Source organism: Echinops telfairi, unplaced genomic scaffold (genome assembly GCF_000313985.2).
Source record: "Echinops telfairi isolate 266 unplaced genomic scaffold, ASM31398v2 ScPeMD7_7420;HRSCAF=8458, whole genome shotgun sequence".
Taxonomy (NCBI): domain Eukaryota; kingdom Metazoa; phylum Chordata; class Mammalia; order Afrosoricida; family Tenrecidae; genus Echinops; species Echinops telfairi.
Window position 1 is genome coordinate 13,523,592 of NW_022111320.1, and position 12,214 is coordinate 13,535,805.

At 36.5% G+C, this 12,214-nt stretch overlaps 1 protein-coding gene across 1 annotated transcript in view; it reads right to left on the bottom strand.

The window, feature by feature from the left end:
• Positions 1-12,214, bottom strand: part of ZBBX (zinc finger B-box domain containing) — a 154,526-nt gene that overhangs the window by 29,700 nt on the left and 112,612 nt on the right. The window contains exons 10-14 of the mRNA XM_045297668.1: positions 10,446-10,555; positions 9,973-10,073; positions 6,349-6,431; positions 4,010-4,119; positions 1,385-1,692 (exon numbers count right to left, since the gene is read on the bottom strand). Of these exons, the coding sequence (XP_045153603.1) occupies positions 1,385-1,692; positions 4,010-4,119; positions 6,349-6,431; positions 9,973-10,073; positions 10,446-10,555 (712 nt within the window). The remainder of the gene's footprint in view (positions 1-1,384; positions 1,693-4,009; positions 4,120-6,348; positions 6,432-9,972; positions 10,074-10,445; positions 10,556-12,214) is intronic.

Sequence of the window (12,214 nt, forward strand, 5' to 3'; positions counted from 1 at the left end):
GGGGGTCCTGACACGAGGTCTTTGTATATTTCATTTTAATATTTTACTTCATTTTATTCTGTTTGGTCATTTGATGTCAACATTTCTTCCATTTGCTTAGCTACTCTATAATTAGGAGCATGGTTAAGAGTCTCTTTAGATATCCACTTTGACCTTTTCATTTTTTCTTGCTTTTTATTTACTTTTTGCTTTCTTCATTAATGCTTTTCTTGATGTCCCCCCACAGCTCATCGGATCATCTGTCACTAATGTCCGATGTGTCAAATCTGCTCTTGAGATGATTTTGAATTTGGCGGGATATGCTCAAGGCTGCATTTTGGCTCATATGGCCTTGTCTTAATGGTCCTCGGCTTTAATCCAGATCTTCATATGAGCGATGGAAAGGCTGTTCCAGAGTTGGCCCTGGTCTGGTTCAGTGGTTGACATTGTATTCTTGCCAATGAAAGCCAAATAATCGCATTTTTCCAGGCAAGATCGTTTATTTATCCAACTCAGATCCCAAGCGGAAGTCAGCTTCCTTTCACCCTTCTATACCCAGGGTCATTTTATCCAGGACAGTCGTTTGGAGACTGGGCAGGCTTTTCGTGGTCTAAACAGTTGGCAGAGGTCCATTTTCTCAGCTCACATGGATATCTGAGATGGCATAAAATGGATACAGAAATCCAATCTACCAAGCAGAACTATCAGCTGCTCAAGTATTTGTTCTTTTATTTTGAAGTGGGGGTGGGGGGGTGTCACCCTTCAATTTAGGCACCTTTGGGAATTTTTGAAGTGAAGAAAAATGTTTATTTGCCTCATTTCCAAAGGATGTAGTATTACTGGTAATGATTACTTCAGATGTTTGTTATATAATACAAAATTTCAAATATGTTTTTAATGGCAATAATGAGCTACTTTACTATTTTTCCACTAAAAATAAGCAAAAATGCTAGCCATAGTCCATATAAACTTATATGCTTCAACTTACAATTAAATTAAGTAACAGACACTCATTCTCCCTTCATATCAGCATACCTTTCATTTACCCAGTGACTATATTAGAAGAAAGAGCTAGAAAGAGGATTTATTATACTGAATTATTCATAAAAATGAATAGCAATTAGAACAGTAACAGCACTTTTACTGTGGTTCATGAGGTGGGGTTTGACATACTATTAGTCACAGAAAACCATTTATTAGAATGGCATTTACCATATTAGAATTTGTCCAATAAGTCATTAACATCTTCCCATAGAAGTCACCCTCTTCCATTATCACATGATAATATAAGGAATCACATTTTAATTTCAATAAAAAGAACATATAATAGGGTTTTGTGTAAATATGAAATCTTAAGAAATTTCTTATAAAATGTTGTAATTTGATGAACATAACAGGAATTTACCAATTGTGATTCAGTAGCTTTAGAATCTTGTGCGCATGGCTTCTCATGCAGATTGCTAAGGTCCAGAGATTCTTTGATGTCTTGAGATAATAACTCCTTAATGGAAAGTTCTTCAAAATCTGTACTTGGCAAAGAATTCTTACTCTCAAACCGTGTGCAGGAATGAGCAGACTTTTCATAGCTTCCTTTATCTAGCCATTCCTTTGTTAAACTTTTTCCACAGAAGCTGTTTTCCTCCATTATTCCAACGCCAGGAGAAGAAACACCAGGATCAGCTACGCTGTCACAATCTATACTTGCAGTTCCTGCTGTTGAAAACATATATTTGCAAATGCAAATCAACATATGTAAACAAGTAAATAGATCAACACACTCCATAGACCTAAAGTTCTATGAGATAGATACATGTCAATAAATTCCAATGTGGAAGCTTCAGTGTTAAAATATGCTTTATCTTCCTTATACAAAGAATGATAATCACATTTATTTATACAGTCAAATCTTAATGAGTTAGACTAATGCAGGAAGGCGAGCTTTTATTTTACCGTGAAATCTTGAAATGGATGTAAATTTTATTTCACCTTCTCCTACTTCCTACTTTCCCACTCTCCCTGCCACTCTGATTTTACAACAGCAATTCGGGAGAAGCGACGCAGAGGGTACCTGAGTGCCACTCCCACCTCTCTCCCCCAGCCTGCCTGCCTAGAGATGAGGAGAGGAGGGCAAGGAAAATCTGCCAGATGACAGAGTGGCAGCAGAGAGGGCACAGGCGCTGTAGAAGCTGAAACACCTGCCTCTGGAAAGCAACAAAATGAGCTCGATTTTATTAGTCACCCACCTCATTATGCCTGCTTTAAATAAATCACTTGGTTTAGATCACTGGGTTTCAACCTGGCTGCACAATGGAACCATCTAAAGGAGCTCTTTAAGACTGTCGGTGCAGGGGCCTGACCCCAAACCAATTAAATCAGAGTCTGGGAGGAAGAATCAGACATTGGTCTGTTTTTCTTTTTCTTTTCCCTAGGCACTCCAGGTGATTGTAAAGAATAGTGAATAATGTAAAACACTAGTCCAGATGTTCTCGATTGAGAATGCCAACAAATTATTTTAACGTATTCCTTTCACTTTAAATAAATGTACATCTACATTTATCTGATTTCATCTAGCTTCCTTTCATTATTCCTGATTCTCTTTCTACTGAAATATAGTGTCTTTACAAATAGACTACATAACACAGTTGAGGCTAAGGGGACAACAATGAGGCCTGGTAGTGCCATGATCAAGGGCTCAGCTGCTAACCCAAAGACTGCAGGTTTGAAGGCACTAGCCTTGAAGAAGATCTGCTTGCACAAAGTCGTACTCCACCATGCAAGGTCATTATGAGCTGGGGTCAACAATCACAACAATGGAATGTAAATGAATGCAAATTCTGCCCTCAGCCCAAAGGACTTACTCATTTTAGTCAAACATTCCCTGTAGCTCAGCAATTACACATAGCACTTAGAAGTCATATTCCCAACTCCTGTCACCTCTTAAACAGCAGAGGTATGATGAGAAATGAAGTATTATGTTAATAGGTCAGAAAAAAGTACTCATAAGCATGCGCTATAAATCCTATGCAGTTTCATAAAACTTGTGCTGTGCTCCATTCCTAAGGAAGAAAGACTGGGCTTTGTACTCTCGCAAAGCATTACCATCTCGGAAATTCACAAGAGCAATTGACCCTGTCCTAGAGGGTCGCTTAAAGTTGGCAACGATTCAGTGGCACGGTTAATAATATTAATAATTAATCAAAGGTTACCTTTTGAATGATCTTTACAACATGAAGAGCCATTGGTCAGACAAGCTTATTGCTATCCCCTACCTTCTACTATCACATCAGAAGGGGGTTATCAGTTTCAGAATTAGTTATTTTAAAATAATGTTCTTTCTCTAATATTTCACACATCCTTTACACATGATGTACTTGTTTATATTTTCCCTTAAAATTCTAGTTAGACTCTCAAGTATAATATTTAAGCATCAGCTTGAAAAAACTATCTAGTTCCTGAATTTTAATTTAGGAAAATGAGGGCTAAGAAATTAATCACACAGTGACAATGGTGGAAGACTCAGAACACAAGCTGCTGTGCTGTGACTGTCTTTAAATAATGATCTCACTAACTGGGAATTCAAACCAGATTAGAGCCCATAGTCTACAGATCCCAAAGAAACTCAGTGATAAAATATGTAGGGTATAAACAAGAGGTTTAATTTGCTTTTGGTTTTATCGCAAATGTGAAACTTCACATCCTATTTGAATATGTTTGGAAAAAGTTCAATGCCAGGGAAGGCAACAAATGTCAATCAAACTCTTGTCATTGTAAGTTCTTCCATGTGATCACTTAATTGCAAGTGCAGGCCATATTGTTCTTTCATAGGGCCAATAACGGTTACTCTTTCTTCTGAGCACATGCACTGTCATTAATTGACTAAAAAGCACATTTGTAAGGAAGGTACGTATTGTCAACTACTTTATAAACTTCTGGTTTTCAAATGAATAGCATAAGAAACAAGAATACCTATTGGTTTGACTATAATACTAATAATCATTGCTAATGATATTAATAATTAATAAAATTTTACCTTTTGAATTATCTCTGTGATTTGAAGAGCTGGTGGTCAGACAAAAATTTAAGAGATCTATTTTTCCCATAGTGAAAACATGATGTGGATGGAGGTTATTTCCATATGGAAAATTAATATTTTGATAATCATTCAATGTCCAACTTTCGTGTTCAGTAAAAAAACAAAAGAAATAGAGTTGGAGGAAATAATAAAAATAGAGTACAAGATATCTGTCATTAAAACATATGTAAATAAAGCTTAAACAGAATAGGGTTATTCATAATTGGTCACTATTTGTTTTAACCTTACATTCTAAGCTATTTATAATTATATAGTTCCATGAGTATTAAAAAGTTATAGGAAACTAATTTGACATAATATCTCAATTGAAGTTTGTATTTTAAACATCCTGAAATAAATTTAATATTATTTATTCTTTTTTGTCCAAATGAAAAATGATTACTAAAGCTCATGGAAACTTGATGAAATCAACATTTTAGTAACATATAGAACATATTCTATGTTCATACATGAAGTATAAAAATTTAAAACCATTATATAGTATTAGAGTTTCAATATTTAATGATTACCATATTCAAGCACAGTTACAATTTAAATAACATTTTCTATGAATTAATATATTTAATAATGAATTTATATAAGCTCTACAAAGAACCCTAAAACTATTTCACATATTATGCCTAACCAAAAAGGTCCTCTTTTTTCACTTTGAATTTCAGAAGGGAGATAAAATTAATTCTTGGGGCACCTCCAAACCTAAGCTATAGGTAAAGCTATTGGCAAGCCCCAGTCAGTGGTGTTTTCAAATCCTGTACATGGGGTCAAGTCTGACAAGTGTGATAACTTATAAAGAAGAATCAGGTTAGAGAAGTGAAATGCTGTTCATTCCCTTCTGTGGTGTATAGTTAGCTATGCATTGAACTGATAACCACAGGGTTAGCATTTCGAAACCACCAGGAGATCTGAGGGGAAAAGATGAGGCTTTCTACTCCTGTTAAAGAGTTAAAGTCCCAGAAACCCACAGGTGTACTTCCACCCTGTCCTGTAGGGTCACAAGGAGTCAGAAATGACCCCATAGTTGTGAGTTTGGCTTGAATCTGTTTACCAAGATTTTGTCCCCTGCCGAAACCCTGCTGCTAAAAGCATATTTGTTACTACATATCTGGGTCTATGTGTCTTAACAGGTTTGGGGAACATAAGTGTATTACTTAGGCTTGTTTTGCTATTATGCTGACCGTAACTCAAAGTTATTCTATAGGGCAAACTGAATCACCCCACGGTTTCCAAGTGTATAAATCTTGATCAAAGCATACTGTCACAACTTTCTCCTGGAGTGTGGCTGGTGAGCTTGAACCACCAACCTCTTTTTTACTTAGCAGCTAAGCATTTTAACAATGACACCCCAGGTGTAATTAGGCTCACACCAAACACCCATTAGCGTTGAGTCCATTTGATTCCATGGCACTGTAGGAATAGCAGAGCTGCTTCCGAGGGTTTCCTAGAGGTCACGGGAAATCTCAGGGGACAGCAGCCTGCCTCAGCTCTCTGGTGGGAAGCAGCTGGTGGGTTTAAAACACTCCTCGGGGTTGGCAGCCTCAAACATAAACAACTGCACCCTTGTGGCCCTGATTGAGGGACATAGTTCTTCCAAAATACAAATAAGGCCATAAATTGATCTGACCATATAAACACAGACTTGGCATAGGAACTAAGTGCGAACTAGTCCCCTGGGTAGCCAATTTACTGATTTGTGGCTCAAACACCTGAGATCATAACTAAAATTTCAGCAATGTAATATGTTCTCCAAAAAATGACTAGGAACTGGAATTGGAGCTAATATTTAGCATTATTAATAGATGAAACCAGATAGGTTTCTACTGAAAATGACTAACCTCTATATAATAGTTATAAAGACGCCTAAAAGTAAAGTATAACTTAGGAGCTCTTTTTCCCTCTCAACCTAAATATTCATATGACTTTTTTTGTCAGCATTCATACAGAACAAAATGAGGTAAACCCAAAAAGTATCTTTGGAGAAAAGAAAAACAGAAATCTTATGAAACATATCAGAGTTCACCAAGTATTTCAAATAACTGCAATTCTTTAGTGCAGAAGTATTTAGTATTTAATAATCCAAATATTTAGTAAGAGGAAGAATATAACATTTTATGTAATATTCTAAATACTCAATATTGACAAATATAAATTAAAGCTTGACTAAAGTAAACATATTCTTACAGTAAAGTCAGATAATTTTGACACCATGAATTTTTCGGTTAGAGTGAGTTTTTTGTGGGTTTTAAGTAAACATCCAAAGTGAATTAGAAAAAACTTACCAGTTTGTACTGTCTACATCAGGTAATTCAACCTTATAAGACACAGCATTTCCTGAATCTTCAAAGTCCTCTTCATAAGCGTTCTTAAAATATGTTCAAAATATTAACATGTTTAATAAATATAGCATTTATCAGTCAGATAACTTGTGCATGCTATTTAGTATATTTTCCTAGTACAAATAATTTCATGAACTCTTCAGTTATATGCCAAAGAACATGAGTGCTACAAGAACTCAACAAATTCAGCAGGTATCGACTAAGGGCACTGGCTGCTGTGTCACCCATTTTATTACTATTACCAGACTTGCAAACAACAACGACAACTTGTATTTTATTATGCATGTACTAAGTGCAAAGTAGATCAGCAATTAAGGTTTTTTAATTCTCTGATTTACTGTATCAACAATTTTAATGAATACAAGTGTGCACAAATGTGTGTTTATGAATGTGTACATATCTGTATATTTATTTGTCTATAACAAATCAAATTTAGGCAGAGGAAATTTAAGAATCTGCCTTACCCTAATCTTTAAACCTGAAATTTTAAATATTCCTTAAAGGGATTTTTTTTAACCAACCATTAATTTAGCTTTATTAATAAAGAATGCCTGCACGATGCTCTTTCAAGATCTATTTATATGGGGTCAAATTGACAACAGCAACTCAAAAGATTAAGCAGAACCATAACAAGCAATACATTTATAAGGAACAACGCAGAGAAGGGAGGAGTCCTGGTGGCATAGTGGTTATGGATCTGGCTGCTAACCACAAAGTCAGTTGTTCAAGACCACCATCCACCCCTCAGGAGAAAGAGGGGTCTTCCTGAAGTGTCACAAGGAAGGAATGAGTCAACCAGGGCACAGGATCACACTAATGAAACACACGATATTCCTCTGGTTCTCTGAGACAACCTCATCCCTCACTATCAAGACCCCAGGCCTGCCTTTCAGTTCTGGCTAGATCAGAGCATGGACACTGGTAAAGATAAGGCCTCAGGATACACAGAATCCAGGTCAGATAAACCCCTCAGGAGCAGAAATGGGAGTAGTGATACCAGGAGGGTAAGGGGAAGGTGGGGGGGGCGGGGATGGGGAGAAGAGGGGAGGAAGGGGGAACTGATCATAGTGATTGACACATAACACATTACCTCCACCCCAGGGGAATGAACAACAAAAATATGGGTGAAGTGAAACAGTGGTCAGTGTAAGATAAGAAAATAATTATAACTTGTCAAGGGATCACGCGGGTGGGATGGGGGAAGGGAGGGGAAAAAAAGAAGAGCTGATACCAATGGCTCAAATCGAAAGTAATTGTTTAGAAAATTATTATGGCAACATATGTACAAAAATGCTTGATGCAATTGATGTATTGATTATTAGAAGAATTGTAAGAGCGCCCAGGGAAATGATTAAAAATAAATAAATAAAAAGCGTTACAGTCTTAGAAGCTCACAGGTGCAGTCCACCTCATCCGACAGGATCTCGGTGAGTTAGAATGACTTGATGCCAGCGAGATTCAGAAAAGGAAGTTGAGAATGGTCACACTACTCCAAGGATGCAGTCAATGTCACTAAACTGCGTATGTAGACACTGTTGAATTGTATACATTTTGATCTACATATTTTCGAAAATAAAAATAAATTTGAAATTTGTTTTTGCTAATCCGAACCCTAACCAAAAAACAAACAAAAACAGATAAAACCACACAGTAGAAGTCATCAGCCTAAACAGGAAAGAGAGGCATTTCCTCCAGTTAATGCATGTTAAAACTAGTGAGAGAAATTTGTAGAATAAGATATACTAGCTAGAAAGTTAGAAATATACTGAGTTTGTTATACCTTAAACAAACTGTAGCTAATAATTCTGCTTAATGAAAGACGAGATAGGCACATTCAAGGTAATATTATTTTACCGTTATTTTATTATTATACTATATCTCTTCAATCTTAAATATGAGTTCTTCCTTAACTAGGGAATAATTTTAAATGGCATTCAAGAAACTAAATTTATATGTCAATGTTATTAACTAGACATCATGTAACAAGACTTACTTTTGTTAAAAGGTCTGGAAACATAAAGAACTAAATTGATTGTATCAAATTACATTCCTACAAGTCAAAATAGTAAAGTAACTTTATAACTCCCTTATGACAAAACATTAATTCTGCTAATAAATTTAAACTCCACATAAAAATAACACTCTGTTGTAGGAGATCCGTCGAACTAACTGCTACAAAATCATAGAAACATTTATTAAGCAAAAATACAAAAAAAGTGAAGCTATTAGTGCTCAGCACATCCTCCATGAGGTCTGTGCTTCTGAGCCCGTGTCTCCACCTTTCTAACACTGCCCTGAAGAATCCAGTGTTCTCATATTCACACACGAAAACGGTAGCTTGGTGTCCTCTAGGGATTCCAGTCCTGTTCCTTTTAAACGCTCTTTGAGTTTGGGAAACAAAAAGCTATCTGAAGGAGCAAGATGGGAACTGTAGGATGGATGGGGTCAGGCTTCCCAATGAAATTCTCAAAGAGCAGTCCTGGCTACCCATGAAGAAGGGGAAGGTGCAGTCCTGCGGTGGAAAAAACTGTTATGCAATTTCCTGAACGTTTTCCTCATCAGTGCAGTTTTACAGTGAAAAAAACAAACAAGAAAACTTCTTCATAAGAGTCCTGATGTCATCCTGTATCCTTTGAAAAAAATCCATGAAGACAGTCCCTATCCAGTTTTCAAAATAGTAATCACTACCTTTTGAGCTGAATTATCAGACCCTGAATTTAATTTATCCGTCAGATCCCATATGAAGCCATTATTTTGATTAGACCTTGCTCTCTAGATCATATTGATAAATCCAACATTGGCTTCCAGTTAAGATTTATCTCATAAAACCACTTTCATTGCCTTTGATCTTGATTGCATCTTTGACTTAGTTGATCTTCACACAATATTTTAGGTCCCTCTCAAACTGAAAGTTTGCTGAGACCAAGATGTTCACTTAAATTTTTAAAATACTGAACCTTGTGAGATCTCATCTTCAGTAGATTTTGCATGGTATGTCCATGGTCTTATTCCACCAATTTCTAGACTTCCGGCACGGTTTCTCCATGGATCAGTGTTGAGGATTTTCCCTTACTTGGCTCATCTTTGAGGTCTTCCTAACTTTTCCTTAAACACTTGATCCATTTAAAAATGGATCCTTGATTTCCAAGGAGTTTTAATGATTTGGGAAGCTGTTGACTTGAGTTTTGTTAAATGTTTAATATTACTCTGATACACACACACACACACACACACCATGGCTCATAGTATCCTTTTTGAAGCCACATTACGGAAACTAAGATAAATATATTACTGAGATAACAACTGCAGCCACCCACGGAGCACAAGAACATGCCTAAACACATCATATTTGCAATGAATCCAATATATATGCGCTGGAACCCTAATACAATACTTTTAAAATGGCCCTCATTTTTCTCTGAGTTTGCCTAAATTAAAACATGTGAAAGTTTCCTATTAAACTGTATAGAATTATGAAAAATAACTATTGAAAGTAATATGTAGCTGAAAATATACATGATTAATTTCCCATGAGTTCAGAAATGTAAATGATCATTATGCACTCACATCATCCAGTTCTACTATCTTCAGAGACTGTTCAGGTCTCTCTATTTTTAATTCTTCTACAGGTAGAAAAAGAGCTGGGTGCTGTACTTTGGTCACCAGAACTAGAAAATAAGATTAGAAAACATTATCGAAGGATACATGTTAACTGACAATATCAATAGTCTTTCTTTAAAGTAGTATAACCAACAACAGACTGGCTATCCACAGAAAGATACAAACACTCTCACGTTCCCTGATCACACTGAATTAGCATTCAGTTTTTAAATCAAACTATTTTAATTAAAGCAAAATAAATCTAAGTAACGCAAAGAAGAAAAAATATATTATTTGGATGTTGAAATGGAGATTAAGGGCTAAATATTCAAGTTTAGAATGAAACAATAAAGAAAACCAAAAGCAACTGCTGATTAACTCTTGGTGTATTTAATTTGAAATAATAAATTGGAATCTAATCTAATCACGCCTGAACTAACCGTCATGCTCTTTGCCACTTCCGTTTGGCGAAAACGGTGTCACATTAGTGGTTTCAGATGAATGCATGGGTTTAACTGGTTGTGTGTTAAGAAGTTGGTCCCGTAGAGTTCTACAAAATAAATAAAATAAAACACGTGATCTGAAACTTTTCCAGACACGACCTTGACTTACTTACCAAATAAGTACAGAAAGTTAATGACAAAACTGTAACTGTACCGTCAAGGAAAAATAAAGGAAATTACATAGCAACATCTACTGAAATAACTGTACATGAGGTGGACACCGTATATAACTTTTTGAATTGCATAGCTTCCTGTATTTTTAAAGAGGAAAGTCAAAGGTATGCTGACACTGGCTTGGGAGTGTGTCCTAACTCCAGGGGTGAGCATAGGAATATGCTCCCGAGTGGTTTCTTTCATACTTTCATCATTTGTTTTTTTGTCCTTGTTGCTGCTATATGCCATAGAAACACATACCACTTTAGCCATTTCTGCACGTGCAAGTCAGATACACCAACGACAGTCTCTAAGTTATGCAATCAGTCTCACCTTCCCTTCCCAAAGGGTACCCTCCTCTTAACATAAACTCCATGTCTCCTAAATGTCCTATCTTGAGTTCCCATTTGTATTTGCAATTAAGGCAGCAGTTGAGTGCATTAACCCCTTGTGCCACCCTAGGTGGCAGATGGAGCCAGAGAGAGTCCACAAAGCATAACACGTTATTTAAAAGGCCAACATCTGAATGTGTGTTGGATCTCACTGTGTCGGCCTTATATTGGTGAATGCTTAGAAAACATTAGGACATTTTTAAAAGCTTCCACCAAGGTAGCCTCCCTCAAACTCACTGCTATTGAATTGGTTCTGATGCATAGTGACCCTCATAGGAAGTAGGACAAGGTAGAAATGCCCCTGTGGATTTCTGAGAATGTAGCTCTTCATGGAAGTAGAAAGCTTCATCTTTCTACCAAGGAGCAGTTGGTGGTTTTGAACTTCTGGACTTGTAGTTCGTAAGCCAAAACACATAACCACTATACCTGGTGATCACCTGGGGATCAAGACAAATACTGAGAAAACAAGGAGAATTAGCATGCTTACAGGAAAAAAAAACCACTATAAATCAATTAAGTCAGACACAAACAAAAAGATAATTGGGAAGCTTAATATAAGAGTGTCCTCAGAACTAGGACATATTCGGGGGTGGGGGAGTCATAGTGTTATATCAACCAACCTCTTTCTAACTGTTATTACCACAAAACTTTCATTAAGAATCTTTGGAGAGGAAAAAAAATGTTTAGTGAAATGTGACGTTAGCCACATATTGGTGGGGTTTCTATTCATTTCCCACTCTTTTGTCTCACTCAAACAAGGATTTCCCTTTAAGACCACTTTTAATTTGACTAGAGCAGGATTTTCTGGAGCAACACAAAACAAACAAACAAACAAAAAAAGCAGACCTAGTTCACACTGAGGAAATTGACAGTGCAGAGCAGAAGCCAGTGAGAGAAGGACCTATCTCCCAAACCGCACACATTGACACTCCTTGGACCTACTCTTAAGACCAAAGACCTCAAACAAGTCTATGTCTGTGAAAGACTCAGAGCCACTCTTTGTGGGGAAAAAAATGTTTTTTAAAGCCTCAGACCATGTATCCCTTCACCTGTAACATTTTGACCCCCTTAATGTAGAGCAGATTAGGAGAGATTTCTAATCATGTAAGTAGGATGACTTGCTGTCTTGTATAAACCAGAAATACAACCCAAGGGGAGACA